The sequence below is a fragment of the Geospiza fortis genome, unplaced genomic scaffold, assembly GCF_000277835.1.
Source record: "Geospiza fortis unplaced genomic scaffold, GeoFor_1.0 scaffold292, whole genome shotgun sequence".
Classification (NCBI taxonomy): domain Eukaryota; kingdom Metazoa; phylum Chordata; class Aves; order Passeriformes; family Thraupidae; genus Geospiza; species Geospiza fortis.
The window spans coordinates 45874-63700 of NW_005054482.1; the positions used below are offsets into that span (position 1 = coordinate 45874).

At 41.3% G+C, this 17827-nt stretch overlaps 1 protein-coding gene across 2 annotated transcripts in view; it reads left to right on the forward strand.

Moving 5' to 3' along the window:
• The window catches only part of BCAT1 (branched chain amino acid transaminase 1), a 50483-nt gene that overhangs the window by 10750 nt on the left and 21906 nt on the right, over nucleotides 1-17827 (forward strand). For both annotated transcript variants that reach the window (XM_005428406.2, XM_031063133.1), the window contains exons 3-5: nucleotides 12383-12583; nucleotides 15817-15927; nucleotides 17198-17317. In XM_005428406.2, coding sequence (XP_005428463.1) covers nucleotides 12383-12583; nucleotides 15817-15927; nucleotides 17198-17317 — 432 coding nt within the window. The remainder of the gene's footprint in view (nucleotides 1-12382; nucleotides 12584-15816; nucleotides 15928-17197; nucleotides 17318-17827) is intronic.

Consider the following 17827-nt stretch of genomic DNA (forward strand, 5'->3'; position numbering starts at 1 on the left):
TTGTGGATTCACCTTCAATAAACAGATAGATCTTAGTAGATTCATTCAGCAGAGTGTGCTGGGCTGTTTGCAAACAAGAATTGCTGTACAAGAGGAGACTCTTGTGTAACCAAACTGACCCAAACTTTCACTCATTGAGGCAGCATGAGGAAGGACAACAAACTCTTGTGTTTGGCTCACAGGTGAACTTGGCATAAACTAAACCAGGCTTAAGGCAGATTTAATTATACCAGCAGTCAAGCAGGTGCCTTACCAAGGCTCCAAATATCAAGTGGCACAAAGCTGGATTTGGTCCAGTTTCCTTTGAACTGATATTTGTGTGCCAGCCAGAATGGCAAATCACTGTAGTGGAGATGCTGGGTGAGGGGAGAAACACATTAACAGGTGGGACAGATGGTCATAAAGGGAATAATGCTAAGAGAAAGCAGCTGGCTCAGGCTGAAGTCTAATTTGTGAGACTTCATTCCTGCCTTATGGCTGTTTCTGAAGGTGAGCTGAGACTTTCTAGAAATCTAGAGGTTTCTAGAAAATACTTTACTGTGGGAAGTGTGGGTATGAAAGTTAAGGTGAGAATATAAGTCCTGGTTTTAGTATCATGCATTATAATAATTATTTTTCAACCTCTTTAATTTTACTGTGAAATAAGAAGGAAGAACTTCATAAATGAAGAAAAAAAAACAGCAACAGAAAATGAAAATAAAATAGCCTGGATTCATTCTAGGGAGCTTCTCAAACATTTTTGTGGCAGACACTTATGGGGTTACAATTTCAGAAACTATAGCTAATAATATTTCAAAGGAGTCAAGCTGACCCATGGAGCTGACTGTGCTGAGCAAAGCTGCAATTTTACCTAAGCAATCCAAGATTGTGGGAGTGCAGAAATCAGGGTATGGTTTTGGTTAAAGCTTACATAAAACATATTGTTTCCAGCATTTGAATGCCAGATTAGCCCTCTGAAGACATTTCTGTTCAGAATGCAGTGCTGAGCTTTTTAGGTGGAGTGAGCTGCTTTGAATTTTGCTGCAGTTTGTCTGGCTTTGAAAGGTGGAGTCAGAAAGTCCCAGTGCACTGGGGGGAAGGCATGAATGCTGCCACAATTTCTGGCAGGCAGTGAGCCCCTCTAACTGCTGCCTGTTCTCTGTTCTCATGCTTCTTGAAAAGCAGCAGGTCAGAATTGGCATTTCCTCCATCCTGACTGCCACTGAGCTACCTTAATTTAACTCAGTTCTGGAGTTAAAAGTCTCATCCTGGCAGGTCTGTGTTTACATTTAATGTATGGCATTTAGAGCTGCCTTGTGAGCAGTGATCTTGGAACAGCTCAGAAACATTGAAGGAAATAGTGATTATGCTGCAGTTTCCTGTGTTGTAGAAAGTGCCAGATCTCCAGGATTTAGCTACCAAGCTCCTTCCATGTGACTGAAGTCTTCTTCCCTCCCTGGACTATTGTATGCACTTATAAATATGTTATATAAATAATTATTTAAATTGTTTTGTTTATTTAAATAGCAGATGGTGATTTGTGACCACACCTAAGTTGTAGTGTTTGTCTCTAGCCAGCACTGGATCTCTGTGAGGGGGATAGCACACCAGTCATGGAGAGTACAGTCATCCTTTGTGGCGCTGAGTGGTTTTTTGGGAACTTGGATCAAGAAATGCACATATCTGGTTTTGTTCTTATACTTGCACCCAATAATACCACAAACAGCACACAATTATGTCTAAGGCACTTAATTTTTATGACTAAAAATCTGGTAGTGCCTTTAATGCATTCATTCTGCTCATTGTGCTGTCAGAAGACAGAATGAATGTTGTTTGGAGAATGTAGCAGTCTGTTTCCATATGTAACTCTGCTTTCTTTTAATGTGTGAGTTCTAACTTGGAATTCCTAGCACTTGATGTTAAGAAACTAAAGGCATCTGTATGCCTTTTATTTCTCTCGTATTCCAAAAGATGATTTAATGTGGCCTTTTGTCTTGGAATCTGTCTTTGTTTTCCCTTTGAGACTGATACATGGAGCACTTCAAAAAGGTATTACCTACTCCTGTAATGTTTCTCTGAGTTTCAGTGATGTGAAGCTCTGGAAAAATTGGCATTGTAACGGTGCAAAGTTCAGTTCTTTTGTTTTACTTCTTAACAGCCTGTTTAGTGTGCCAAAGTGGTGCAGACTTTCTAGGGAATTTCTAGGGAATCCTGGCTGGTTTGCCACACTGGAGCAGAATGGAGTAGCTGTAGCTTCAAGTGGACCTGGCTTGAGTTGCTTATGTGAAGGCTTGTGGTGGCAGAAGGAGAAATGTTGAACTGTTTAACTCCTGTGCCTGTGATCCATCAGTGATATTTTCACCTGATGTCCTGGAGGAATGATGAGGAGGACTCCATCTTATCAGAAGGCTAATTAATTACTTCATTATACTGTATTATTCTATACTATATTACATTACATCTAAACTGAACCTGCCAAGTGCTCCACTGGACTCATCTCCTGACTGTCAGCCCACAGTCCTGACACGCACACCCGGATTCAATTGGTCAGTGAATCAAAACACTCACACAGAATCCAATTACCAATTCCCTTCTGGTAAACAGACTTCCACAATGCATTCCACTTGTGAACAAACACTGGCACAGCAAATGAAATAAGAATTGTTTTTCCTTTCTCTGAGGTTCAGAGAACATGAATCCCAGAATATCCTTGGGAAGTTGTGCCTTGCTTTTGTCTGTGAAGAGAAATGTGACTACAGTTGCTACTCTTGAGTATCTGTGAGTGCTCCCACAGTGTTCTGCAGGCAGACCCAGCCTGCCAGGCTCTGAGCCAGTGGGATGTGCTGCATCTCCTGACCCCTCTGTGTATCCTGGGCTTGCTAGGCAAAGTACAGTGCTCTGCTGATGCACCTGCATGGCTTCCAGCCCAGGCTATCTCACCTCCAGCCAGGTGAGGTGCTGGCTATACTGAATTTTCCATAGGGATGTATGGCTTGTTATTTGTTTCTGGCATTGCTGTAATGTTTTTAAGCTGTGAATTAGGTGATGCTGTGCTAAGTATTGTACAAATCTGAATATAAAGATTATTTCCACTCTACATATATAAACACCCCCAAACCCCAACCAAAAAATCTCTGACAATTTTCCCACAGAATCTAAAGCTGCAGTGTATGTTACACGGGAAGAAACTGAAATTCTTTTTCCAGTGCAGGTTGAAATTTCCATTTGTGGTTCAAATTGAGAGACTGCCAGTGAAAGTTTTATATTACTGTGAGCCATAATCATTTTTATACTAAGTGAGCCTATGATTTGTGGTAAATACAATGGGATATAGGATTCCTTATTCTGGGAATTGGGAGAGAGAACAATTCATTTTGAGAAAATAGATGGTTTTAGCTTTAATTTAGGAAACTATATGGTATATGAGAAGTTTGCTGACAGTGATAAACAACAAACAGTTCTCTGATCCTGGGATTTTTTTAAATGAAAAATGAAATTTTTTTAAACCAAATTTTCTTGTTTCCCATCCAATTGCAAAGATCAAAGTATATAAAATACTGAATAGTCTAATTTTTGAAACGTTATCTTAAGGTCTTAAGCTAATTCACTTCATCATGTTAGCACATTAGTGTGACAGGGTTAAAGTTCCACTTCTGGAAGAGTTCAGGAAGTACTGAGCAGTTTTCCTCTATTTTAATTTCATAGGAGCAGTAGGTAAAGTTACTGACATGCTCAGAGCATATGGATCAAGGAGCACTCGAGGATTTTTGGAATGAGGAAATACACATAGTCATAGCTACCATATTACCCACAAGGCTAAAAAATATAAAGCACTTTACGTGATTTATATATTTTCAAATATATATTTTTTCCTCCCCAGCTTGTCCTCAATTTGTCATTTTGCTACTGACATCAGTAAATTATTTACCTGCCAAAGCCTTTGAGCACTCAGTGAGGCTTTTTGTCATATTGCAGCTGTTGATTCTTCAGGAATTGTGAGTGTTAGGGGGGAATATTAGAAGAATGCCCTGCATTGCCATTTAAAATTCTATATAAGACTCCATTTTAAATTTTGCTGGATGAGATAGAGTATTTCCTTCATATTAAATTGTATGGGGAAAGATTTGTTACAGTAATGACATCTTGATGCTGTGATGAGCAGTAGCTCCCTGGAATGTGTGTATAGAAAATCTGCTGTTACATAAACTGTCTTGAAGCAGTAAAAGAGAAACATCCCAGTGGATATATGTGTGTAACAGGATACAGTAAGCATCTAAAAATGCTTTGGAGCTGGGGCTCTCATCAGCCCCAGACAGGCCCTCTACTGAGTGCAGGACTGGGCTGCTCTCCTACAGAATTCCTGTTCTCCTGTGTCTGATCCTCTTCTGCTGAAGACCCTCAGTTACCATTTAGTAGCTCATCTCTGCATCACCTCTGTGGAAGAACAGAGCTGTAGCCACTGGTAGATCAGGGATGCCAAGCTAGAGGCCAGCTCTGTTACTGTTACAACAACATTTAGCTTGTGTGGGCTGGGCACTGCCTTAGAGAAGGTCATTCTGATTTTATTTTGATTTCAGCTGAATTTGTTTGCTCTGTGTTATAGTCAGTGGTAACAAAACTATTTGTTTTTTGTGTTGTGTTGAATTAAAAAAGATTGGTGAGTAATAAAGCTGTTAAATCACTGTACTTTCATACCACCTGGTTATGCATCCTAGCAGGTATGTGTATGCTGCAGAATTATTTCAGGTGATTTACAATCAAATCTCATTCTCTCATCTTCATCTGCCAATAGGAAAATTGGAGAGTGCTGAGTGGTTTCTGTGATATTCTGCATCCACGTGGGCACAAACTCTTTGAGTATTACTGTTAATAGGTGCACCAGACTGACACATATCTGCTGCTTTCATTCCAGTTATTAGGAAAGAATTTGGGATCCCTGGCAGCTCCTTTCAGTTTCAGCTCGATGACAAGTGGTTCTGTGTCTCTCTTCAAGTGGGTAATGTTCTTCAAACAGTTGCAGGCTTTCAGCAAATAGATTTCCTAAGCTGTAAGAGAGGAACTGATTGTCCTGCTATCTGGGGCTGGAGGATTTGCAAATAAAGCTAATTGTCTTCGGGTGAGTAACAGGAGCTTTAAGCCAAGATAGAAGGAAACTGCTAAAAAAGCAGCCAGGGGCAGTTTGGCTGAGCTGATTTATAGCACAAGAAAGTGATGCTTTATCACTTTTTTCACTAGGAGCTTAAGATGTGTCTGTAAAGGCACAGATATTGCACTGGAATTTTGGAGACTGCATTTAGCTTGTATCATTTTCTGGAGTCGTTTTTCCCAAGCTAAAGAATTACTTCTGAAATGCAAGGCATAGCACCAGTCAGTGATCAAAGAAAACTTATAAACTGACTCAAAAACTTAAAAAATCCATAGTGTCCATACCTATTTCCAAGTTTTCTTAAATTTTAATGTCATTGTGATGTCATGTCCCCAGTTTTGATAGTAAATATTTTCTTTGCTGGGCACACTTGAATAGAAGTCTCAGTTTAGGAAGAGAATTAAGTTGGATTGGTTTTTTCCATAGGATTCTCTTGGCCTTCCTGCTTCCTTTTTGAAAGGATGTCCTAACTTTCCATGAATTAACAGCTTAGAGAGTTGGAAGAGGTTTATGTTAATCCTGTATTTAGTCCCTGTTTCTAAGAAAATACTGAGTGGAATGAAATGGGAAACTGTGGCATTTTCATTGGCAGATCAGACACTGAATAATTTCGTGGCAATATTTAAGTTTACTTCTGTCTGCCAGTGTGAAAGGGAGATGGAATCTGAGCAAGAGTCAGGTGTGGTTAACTGAGTGTTTGAAATGATTCCCATAACCTCTGTACAATATACAGACTGTACCATGAAAGCGTTTTATATTTGTATTCCAAAAGCTTTTGGATGCCTGCATTCCATGAATCCACTTCCCTGCATGTCTGCAAGCTTATTAAAATCAGGGTAAGAAGATTTAATTGCAACTGCTCAGGACTTGGACAGACGAGATTATGGTTCTATTCTTGGCTGTTCCACACAACATGTTTGTGACTGGCCAGGCTACTTAGGCAAAATACTTCCAACTTGTCTGTCTGAAATTTAGGTTTGCAGTTCATGTCTTCCTTCAGCATGGCTCCTTCTTTCAGAGAAGGTTAGATGTAAAAGAATCTCATTTTTTGTTTCAATTGCTTCATGTGAAGTACAAATTATATTTGCCAAACCAGGAGACCAGGAGTGTCTTGAATCTTGGTGCAAAGATGTGTTATTGGTGAAATGTCAGAGACCTCTGTATTCCAGTCTTGTGTCACAGGCCAGTGTGAGCCCTCAGCTTGTGTTAGACTCAAACCTTCTCCCAGGCAAAGTCTTTCTAAAAATGGAACACTGTGTTTATGCTGCTCTGCAGAAATGCAGTGGTTGTGAGGCAAGGAGCAGCACAGCATCAGCAATTGCATTAACCAAGCTGTCAGGTCTTTGAGAAAAGCAATTTGTGTTAATACTGAACCACATGAATTAGGTAACTAGCTATGACTGCCATTAGTGAAGAATGGTCCTAGTTCTGTTTTTTTTTTCTGGTTTTTTTTTTTTCTGTTTTCTGTTTTATTGCTTGCTTACAAATATATGAGAGGACTTTCTGCTGTTATGGCATTGCAATCTGTGTCTCCCTAAATGGAATTGCTTCTTTCTAATCTGAATCCCAGGTGTGTCTACACTGCAGACTGAACTGCAGTTGTATGGCCAAAGAGGGTTTTTAGAGCTGACTTGCCCAAAGGTAGCAGAGAGTTTACAGCACTGTGTTTTTCACCCCACTGTGTGTGTTTTTCACACCAGTGCAATGGCTGCATTTAAGCCTGCTCACACTCCCTGCTCACCCCACTCGGTTGATTTGAACAGCTGTTACCAAAAAAATGATTCATGGGACCAAAATCAGCCAGTGTGGGTCTGGTTTTATTCCAATGTTTAATAGTCTCATCAACATCTTTGTGGTATGAATTACAGAGAATCATATTTGAAATGTTTTAGAGAGTTTTTTGATAGGGGAGATACTAAGTGACTGTTTTTTGTAGATCTGAAAATACGAATAGCTGGAGTAGAGGGGGTAGACCCCACTAAAATAGATTTGTTTCTTAAGATTTCTTTAATATCAGGTGGAAGGTTTCCTTAGGATCTGTAGGAACCCTATTCCAGCATCATTCTTAACCTTAAAAACTCCTCTTTTGAAATATGTCAGTAGAGGAGAAACTAATGAATAATGGAGGAAAAAAGCCCCAAACCTAACAATTATAAATCCATGTAATTTTCCTGAAGCAGAAGAAAGGGATGAGGCTGTAAAGATTCAAGTAGTTTTTGCTGCCTTACAATCCAGATTCCTACAAAGCTGGAAGAAAGGGTCTTGATTAACTTAAATGGTCTCTGGATCAAATCAGTGGCAAGTTATGCAGGCAGCATTTCAGCAACATGGAAAAACTCTTAGAATTTAGCTAGTGCCATTGAAGTGAATGATATGTTTTTAGGACAAAAGAAATTTCTCTTATGCTTTCTCTACCATCTAGCCTGACTGTAGCTTTCCAACATCTTAATTTCCCTTCTGTTGTGTTTTGAGGGCTTTAGAATATATTTTCAGCTGTGTTGCTGCTCTGGGTGCCCTTTTCATTCCTTTAGGCAAGAAGTTTAAGTCAATTCCAACCACTTCTCTGTTTTCTTGTCAGAACAGGTTTCCTTCCCTACCTACTGCTGCAGATCAAACATTCCTGCAGCAGAGCTGGAGCCTCTTGTCAGACCAGGGGAAAGGTTAAAGGAGTCAGCAGTGGGTTATGCTGCCCTTCTTTTCTTGCAGAGTAAGCAGAATTTCATTCTTTGGTGAGACATATCTGAGAAGTATCAGTTAAGATTAGTTTGGGAGAGATGCCTTCCAGAGGATGGACTGGACATAGTCCTTCCAGCCATGTTTGCTGCTGTTTCCCTGTCTGTCTCACAGCTGAGTCAGGGCCTTGACTCTCTTTTGCTTTGTCATTTCTTCTGTGGTTTATTACCCAATGTACAGCCAACCTGATGCAATGGTTCCAGGACTCAGTCCAGTTACATGTGCTGACATATCTCAGATGAAGTTTCCAGGAAGCTTTATGTTGAAAGATTTCTGTTATTTTTGATATTTACCCTGGGATTGCAGAAGACTGGTTTTTGTTTTGTTTTGTTTTGTTTTTTCTTTGGTGATAGTAGTAGTAGAAAAAACAGGACTTTTTTTCCTCCTCAAATCTCATTATAGTATCTTGGCACACTTTCTATTCTCAAGCCTCAGGCTCTGTTGTAAATTTAAAATAGTATTGATGGTAAAGGGATTATAGGATAGCTTACATAAATATTACTTTATTCATTCTCTCCAACTCTTTTCAGTATGCTTTGTTACCTTTCCCCATCACAGTAATTCTTTATGCTTTTTGTAATCTGTGTCCTTCTCAGGATTTATTCCACTGCTGTTCTCAATTGCAAGGGCAGAACAAGTTCCTTGATTCTGCCTGTGCTTCTATGTTTGTTGTTGCATGAGAGGGCCCTGATCTTTCCTAGGATATGCTTACAAATTCAGCCTAAGATGAAAAATTATTGCAGTTGCTTGTGATCTTGAATTAATCACCTAGGCTGGAGGTCAGGGAGGTTACTGTTTTCATCAGAGGAGATTGCAGTCAGTCTCACTTGGGTGCATGTTAATGTTTTGGGGATCTCTGCTGAAACTTGCTGCTGTTTTTAGGTGACCTGTGAGTTATTTTACAGCTGGGGCTGCCAGGTCTGTTTTTACTCAATTAAGTGATATAAATGCCTGGCCCAGCCCAGTGCTTAGCAAAGTTCGGGTGTGTCAAATGAGTTAGAGCTGTTGCAGCTTATGGTCTGGGATTTTCAGTGCAGTGCAAATAACTGCAGCCAAGGATCATTTGGGAAGGCATTGCCAAGACTTGCTAGAAAGTGTAGGACATAATATGCCCTTGCCATCTGCACCTACCTGAGATGGCTGTCTAGGGTAAGAAAGGTAGGAATGCAACAGGGAGGGTGGCAGCTCTGGCCAGGGGCTGCTGTCAGCTCCAAATCCACTTAAAGCCATTGCAAAGGTGGGGTGGAACAAGCCTTGAAGTGACAGCTCAGCCAGGCACCAGGATGTCGCAGCCTTGATTAGACATGGACCAGTGCGTCACCTTTAATTGGCCCAGCTCATAAGTGAGAAGATCTCTTTTGATCAAATGGTGAATTTTAGTTTCAAGAGGTCACAACACATCTACTTTACTTGGGCTGGGTGAAGCTTTGCCCTGGAAGAAGCTGCACTGGAATGAACGGGCACTTTTCAGCTGAGGGGGTTCTCAGAAGGTGTCTCTTGGGCCAGCAGCCCTGTGTAGGTTTAGTGTTGCCATAAAAGCCCTGAAAATCAGCAGTATGCAGCTGTTCCCTACCACTCCCTTGTGCCTACCATAGGCAGGGCAGTCTGATATTTCCCATTCCCTACCAGAGTGTCCTGGGCTGGGATGTTGGAGGGACATCTTCTGCATCCCTTTCTGCTGTGACATGGAGATTCTGCAGGGACTGTGTCATTTCACTTCAGAAAACAGGTGCCAAATAGCTGCACTCTGTTAGACCATGTGTCACATCCACTTCTTTCTTTAATCTCCCTTATCCTTTTTGCTTGGCATTTACCACTTTTCCTTCCAGGTTAATGGTTTTATTGGGCAACAGCATCAGGAGGTGCTTGAGAGCATGTTGGATAAACAAAGCAAACACAACACAAGCTTAGCTGAGAATTCCCCTTTGTGTTGGCAATGCAAACAGTGGAGATCTGGATGGGTGCTCATACCAATCCCTAATGCATCTTTAACAGGCTGCTTTTAGGGCTTGGGGAATGTTGGCAAAGGAAGAAAGGAAATTGCTGTTTGTGAAGGTCACAGGTGATAGCAGGGTAGCACTGTGATAATCGTTTAAAGAGGGATGTTAACAGAATAGGCATTGATACTTGATAATACCCTGGCATTTGTCACCTGGCCTTGCTCTGCTCCACTTTTGTGGATGGTTCTGAGTGTTTATTTCCCTCCTGGTGCTGCTTGAACAAAGGGTTTGTGAGCCTATGTTGTGTAGGGTGTCCTACACAGTGACCCAGAAGAGGCTGAGTTAGTACTTCATGCAGACCACACTGTGGGACAGAGTATTCCAAGGATGATCCTCCAAAACCTCCTCCCAGTGGGGTCTCCTCCATAGAAAAAGAAGACCAAATGCTTTGCAGCACTTGAGGCTGTCTTGACATAAAAGCCTATAGATTCTGAAAGATTTGGGTGCTGTTGCATGCTGTTCATTTGCACTGCTTGGTAAAAAAAAAGGAGAAAAGGACATAATGGGTAAAGGAATAGAGTCCTAAGAAAGGATATTAAGAAAGTAATGGCCAAAAAAGTGGATCTCCAGAGAGCTTCACAGGATTATAAGAATGAGAAAATTGCCTTTTTGCCTGTTGAATGATTGTTGCCCTGCTGGTCTGTGCAGTTCAGCCTGTCTCTAAGGTCTCAGGCAGGTTGTTCCTGCTGTTGTTGGAAGGAATTGTTACAGGTCAGCTGCTGTACCTGACACTGTTGACTCAGGTGTTGGCACAGTGTCTGAGGGAAAGCTGGCTTGCCCAAATTCTGAGGGAGGTGAGAAAGAGCAAATGGGATTCCTGGTCAGATTGTGCAGTTCCAGGAACCTCTGTGGTCTGGGAATTGTCTGCTTTTTTTTCTGAATAAGGGTCAGAGTTCTGCCTCTCTGGGCTTTCTGCCTTCAAGGGACTCAAACTGAAATGCAGTGGCTTGTTTCTTCACTTGTTCAGCTTGCTGCTCCCTCTGCACTGCTTGTGGATTTATGAGAAGAGCCAGGTTAAAACTCTTCCCCATCCTTAAATAAAAGATTTGTTAACCCCAGCAAATTTAAGAAACTGTTTTGAAGTGATGCCTTTGAAGTAGTTGTGCTACCACCACTGAGGAGGCAGCAAAGGGAGTCATGGAAGCAGAAATCAGCACACTGATGGAGTTCTAGGAAAAGAGGCTTCAAATGATAATTATGGTCCCCAGGCCAGTTTATTGTACCGTAATTACCCTAATGAAAGTGACCTGGAGCCTGGAGTCCAAGGGAAGCAGTCGATACCACGCAAGAGGGAGTTCTCTGTGGTTCTATGCAGAGATAAACCCAGAGATATAGCTGTGTTCTACACACTCACTTAAGCCCCACTCACATCCCTGCTCCCCTGTAATTGCTTTCTTGAGCTGAGTCCTGCACTGTGGATAATTGCAAATACTCCTCTGTGGTTTTTATTCTGATCCATGTCCTCGGTGATACCTTTTTTTCCTAAAGCTTGATAAGAGGGCTAAGAGGTTGCCAGGTAAAATTAGTTGTGGGACATCATTAGGTGGTGCTTCTCCCGTTGTCAGAAGAATAAAGGGAAGAGTTAAGAAGAGTAATTGTTGTTTCATCAGATTATGTATTAATTCAACCAGACTAATGCACTGTAATATCTAGACAAGCCTTGTAATTGGAGATAGTTGAAACAAGCTTTTAGCTATTCATGTGCTCCTGCTCTAAGTTAATTTCACATCTAAACCATTAAGCAAAAAAAAAAACCCAAAAAAACCAACTAAACCTGAACCAAAACAACTAATCAATAAGAAACAGGTCTTTGTTCATTAAAGACCTCTTGAAAATTAGGTTATTTACAGAGATGGGGGTACACTTCTTCAAAAGCTTGGGACTGATTTTGTCTCTTTTCCAAAATGCATGCAGGGGGTGAGAAGTTCAAGACACTGAGATCTCTTGCAGAAGCACCTTTTTAGATCAAGTAATAATTTTGCAAATCACTTGATTGGTATTCTGAACTACCTCTGTTCCAGTCTATTGCACATGCACCCAGCACAGAGGAGCAGGATTTCACTAGGGGGTCTGTGACTTGCTGACTGCTGGCTCTGATCTCTCACATTGGTTTTGTGTATTAAAGAAAAATCAATGTGGCATCTACTTAGTTGTGATGGTGATGAATTTCTGATGATCAGCTTATGTTCTGAGGTACAGCAATTGGGTGTTAACCTAAGTGTCCAATAGATTACATTTGCTAATTTTCTGGGTTTGTACCTTGTACTACTTCTTTAACTTAATTCTTAAACAGAATTTCAGAATGTGCTACTTCTTGTACAACAGCACTGTGTATATGTTTGTGTGCACTTTATGAATATTTTGCCAGCTACTTAGAGGTTAGTTGTCTTTAACCATCATGACATTAAATATTCCTACAGAGCAAATATTAACTCTTGTCCTTGTTCACTGATGCAGAATAATTTTAAATGAATCTGACTTCATTATTTTGATACACTTGATTTTTGTCTCTGTGTTCCTTCAGGCTTCTGACTTGATTATCACCCCAGCTACAACGTTCAAGGAGAAGCCAGATCCCACTGGTCTGGTGTTTGGAACTGTGTTCACTGACAATATGCTGACAATTGAATGGTCCTTGGCTTCAGGATGGGAGAAACCCTGTATCAGGCCTCTAGAGAACCTCTCAATACATCCAGCTGCCTCAGCCCTGCATTATGCTGTAGAAGTGAGTAGTACATTGATTTGGAAACCAAATGTTTTTTGTTTTATTAGCTCTGGAAGCCACAGCTTTGTAATACAAGGAGTATTACTGCTTTAAGTTCATTAGTATTGAGTTACATCTTGTTCTGTTAACTGGTGTTCTTCCAGAGTAATTGCAGTGTTTACAGCAGGGTTATGTGTAACACAGAAGCAGCTGTGGCCTGGGGATGCCAGCACACTTAAAGTCCTAGCCTGGGGAAGGTGAGCTCTTTTTTGAGTGGTGATACATTTATTTGAAAACCATTCCTGTTCACTGACAGTGGGTTGGTCCAGTTACTGTCTCTGATGTGTCAGACCATGAGCTTCTCGGAGTAGCTTTAATTGGGGGGCTGAGCATGCACTCTGTACAAGTCACTTGCAGCTTGCATTGCAGGCCAGGCTAGGCAGGTGCTTGTTTGAAACTCTGAAGCTGTCCCTGGAGCTCAGAGCTGGATCTGATGCACTCAGTGTACACAAGGGTGTTTGAGGAGAACAGGCAGCAGGGAACCTGGGGAAGTGGGACGTTAGGTCGGAAACCAGCGTGGTTAAAGTTTCTGTGCTTAGCTGACTGCTGCCCACAGCTGCCTTTGGTGCCTGCAGAGCAGCTTGGGCTGTGCTCACACCTGTGTGGAGCCCCAGCAGGGCACAGAACCTGAAATGGAAGCCCACTTCTCCCCCTTCTGGGTAGGTGGAAGTGTCTCCACTGCCGTGTGTGGAGTTGCTTGTGCTGATTTTATTATTATTTTTCCTGCTTTCATTTTTAATTTTTTTTTTTTGTATTTTAACCACTGGTACAAGGGAAGCTTTTCCTGCTTGTTTTCCCTGAGCTCCTGCCTTTCACCATTTTTATTTTGACTGATTTTTTCCTCATCTAGTCACCAAGCCTCCAGAGATCCTGTGTAAATTACAGCAGGCCCTGGGACTGAGGCTGCAGCTCTTGATCTGCCCAGGAAGTCAGAAACCACGCTGGAGTCCCAAATCTGTATTTCACTCTTAGTAGCACATTGCTTTAATGCTTGGCCTCTGGCCTGCTCTGAAATCATTGCTAATATGAATATGCTCTTATTTTTTTTTCCATTTTTTTATTCTTTTGCCCTTATTGCATCACGTTTCCTCTAGCCAAGAGGACAGAGAGAGGAGAATCTGGTGTCATTGCTGTGGCTCAATGAATACACAGTGGGTATAATGAAAGTGATGAGTTTGGCATTCCCTCCCCTTTCTCCTTGCCCTTCATGATGCAGTGTGCTAATCTGGATCTGCTGAACTCCAGATCCAGCTCCTGTGATGTACAGATGTCAGATAGTGCTGTTCTCACACCACTGTAGCAACCAACCATCAAGCAACTACAGCAGTTGCTTTCATTAAAGCTGAACATTTCTGGAACACATCTCTGTCTCCCTTTTTTAATGAGTGGAAGGTTTTACTGAGCTCTGGAAGATGAAAAGTATTTATTTTTGGAGAAAAAGATTTAACATCTTGAGAAGGCTTTGTGTTTCAGTAATGATGTGATTCTTCTGTCCAACCATTGATAACTATTAGTAGTGACATTCCTCCCTTTTCCCTCTCATTAAAAGTTCTGTGAATGTGTTTGGGAGAAGGGTGCGGGGTCGGGAAATGTGTTGTGGGATAAGAAAGTAACATTCCAACCATGTGCTGTCAGTTAGTGATTGGCCCAGTAAAAACCATATCAAAATATCAGCTAGATATCTGTAATACATGTAATGATATCTGATATATGTAATGCTATCCTCTATTAAAGACTTTTTTCTTTTCCTGGTGGCTACAGTGTCTACCCTAGGAACAACTTATTTTTTTTAAATTGTGCCAAGCTTTTAATAAGGTTGGCATTGCCATAGGACTAAGATGGGTTTTGAAGGCAAAAAGTTCTGGGTTCTAATTCTGGTTCTGGTACATAATTGGCACACAGCCTGAGGAAAATTGCTGGGATTCTGCAAGTCAGTTACAACCCAATTAAAATTTGTCATGTGGAAGGACCTAGCTCTGCCGTGGAACTGCACACAAGTTTTCTAAAGATGGCATTTCAGTGATTCTTACGGAAAAAATATAGAATTTGATAACAGTGAAACCTGAAATACTGTGTTAAAATTACTTGTGCACAAATACAGGATTATTTTTTCCAAATAAAAAAGCTGCATATCTAGACTTCCAACCACATGGGATGCAGTTCCAACCACTTTTTGTGGAACAGTCAGAGGACGAGAAGCCTGAGGAGACTGACAGCAGTGATGCAGTTAAATTCACAGAACTTGCACTGAAATTTAGGGTACAAAGAAATGCTTTGGAAGATAAAATTCTAAGAATCTGACCTGTTGTCTATAAGCATAAGTTAGCCTTCAATACTTAATCCAAATAAGAGTTGTGTATACATATATATTGACATGAGCTTATATAGTACATGTATTTTCTGTCTATAAGTATAACCAGAAATTACCAGTCTGGAACTGAAAATAACTGGATATTTGGTGGGTGTGTTTTTTGATGTGTTTAGGAGATGCTGGGAGGGCATTGATAGGATAAGGGTTTCTGATTGTCAACACCAGTTGTCTGGCTCCTGCAGTTTGATGGGATAACTATGTTTAACTTTCCTGTAAAGTGTATAGAGAAAATATTTCCATGCATTTTATCTTTAGAGTAAGGCTGCATCTCTGTCATGCAGGCTAAATCCCATTCCACAGCATAGGGGCTTAAGGGGCAAATAAGTGACCAGCTACAACTACAGAAAGAACTTCACAAGAATTCTCTCAATTACCTTATTCTATACTTTCTAACAAAGATGTGTTTTGGACAGAGCTGTAAAAATAATTAACATATATACAATATAACTCTATAGATCCCTTATGTAAGCAAAACTGCTGCTTTGACTCAGGTATTAGTCAGGATGTGAGGGAATCGTTAAGTCAAACACATGCTACAAATTTTAATTGCTGTAACCAAATTATGAAAAAAAAATGAGGTTATAATGAGGAATTATTGATTTTCCAAATACTAATATTATTGAAGTTGCTATTACAAAGATGTCCTGCCTGTAGTGCAGATAAATCTGTCTCACTGGAGTGTATTACCAGAACTCACTAGTTAGCATTTTCGTGTTTGGGTGCTGTGAGCAGGAGGGTGAAGCTTTTCTTTCCCCAGTTGGCATGGATCCCCAGGGTGAGCTGTCTGAGTGACTGTGTGCTTTCTCCCCTCCCTGGCTCGTAGCTGTTCGAAGGGATGAAGGCGTACCGAGGAGTGGATGGCAAAATCCGCCTGTTCCGGCCCGCCCTCAACATGGACAGGATGGCCCGGTCAGCCCTGAGGACAACCCTGCCAGTACGTACCCAGGGCAGCTCCTGCTCCTTCCAACAGCCTCCTCAGGGCAGGTTTTCACTGTCACAATGCACATCTCTACAGCTTTTCAGTGGTAACCTTTATCATACACTCTTAAGTCTTTGGTAGTGCAATCAAACTTTGTTAACAGATCTTACTCCTTGAAGGAAACCCTTTAAGTGATTATTTTAAAATCAGAACAGTGGGTGTTTTGCTTTCATTGTTGCCTCCCTGTTGCCTCACAGTGTTTCTGAGGTATTATTGTATGTGTGGGGTACCCCATGGCAGGAAGAAATGATGGATTTGACTCCATGTTCTCAGAAGGCTAATTTATTATTTTATGATGCTATATTATATAAAAGAATACTGTACTAAACTGTACTAAAGAATACAGAATGGATACTTACAGAAGGCTAAAAGATAATAATGAAAACTCGTGACTCTCTTCAGAGCCTCGACACAGCCTGACCCTGATTGGCCAATAAGTCAAATCAGTTCACATAAAACCAATTAAACAACCACCTGTGGATAAACATTCTCCAAACACATTCCAAAGCAGCAAAACACAGGAGAAGCAAATCAGATAATTACTGTTTTCTTTTTTCTCTGAGGCTTCTCAGCTTCCCAGGAACAAAATCCTGGGCGAAGGGATTTTCCAGAAAATATGACAGTGACAAGGGATGAGTGCTGTTCTGCAAGTATTTGCATGCAGGCAGCTGTCTGATTTGCTCTGGTGCTGATGTTCTTCCTTTTCTTCTTTGCACTTTAGTTAAGTTGTTCAGCCTCTAGAGTGCCTTTGGTTTTGGTCATGCCAGTAACTTAACACTGCTTTTAGCAATTGTATCTTGGGCAGTGAACTTCCTCCCAGGCTTGTTAGCTGAATTGCTGTAAGAACTTGGGAACTCTGGGAGACTTGCTGGCCCCTTGGAGCTGTAAACCAGAGCGCTTTCCTGTAGAAGAGGTAGTGCTGTATGCCCGGCTGAGTTGGCTGCACAGGGAGTTCTCCACATGCTTTGGAGGCAAGAAGGGTCAGTGGCTCCTTTTTACCATCTCAGGAGGACACTTGGGATACTGCACAAAAAGGTACAGTAGCTAAAACCATGGGATATTAAATTCTGGAAGGAATGAACCCAAGGAAGATGTGAACCTCTGCAGCGTGTCACTGTTGCATATCCTGAGGAGGTGTTCCCTGGAGCACGTGGATCTGTGAGGACCACAAAGTGTTCCGGCTTTATTTCTCCATTTGCTTTTTTCCCTTTCTGTTCCTTGCCAGACTTTTGACCAGAAGGAGCTGTTGGAGTGCATCCGTAAGCTTGTGGAGCTGGAGCAGGAGTGGGTGCCCTACTCAACCTCTGCCAGCCTCTACATCCGTCCTACCCTTGTTGGAACTGAGGTGTGCAATTGTTTTTTCCCCTCTCTCTTTTTTGTTTATTTAGGTACAAGGCAAAGTCCTCCATCCCTACAGTGAAAAAATCAGCAGTCAGTAGGTGACAGGATGAAGTCTGGAGGCACATTGTTTTTATGGTTTTACTTGGGAGTCCCCAGCACGAATTTAAGGTTGACCACAGTGCCACTCAGTGGGCACACTGGCTCAGAGCACGGAAAATAAACAGAGTTTCCTCCCACTACTCACAGTGGGAATGGAGTAGTGCTTGTTAATTGGGGTTGTGCTGAAAGGATGCTTGTACCTGACATGGTAATATTAAAATCCTAATAATTCAGAGAGAGCTTGATGGATCACAGCTTGCTGTGTACATTTTGTATTTTCAAGTCATATCTGAACCTAGGAGTTTTGGGAAGATATTACGCTGTAAATTAAGATGTCTCAGAAGAGACACTTTAAACAGAGCTGAAGACTAGTCCCTTTGTCAATTATTCTTGAAAACTGACCTTCTTAGGGGCT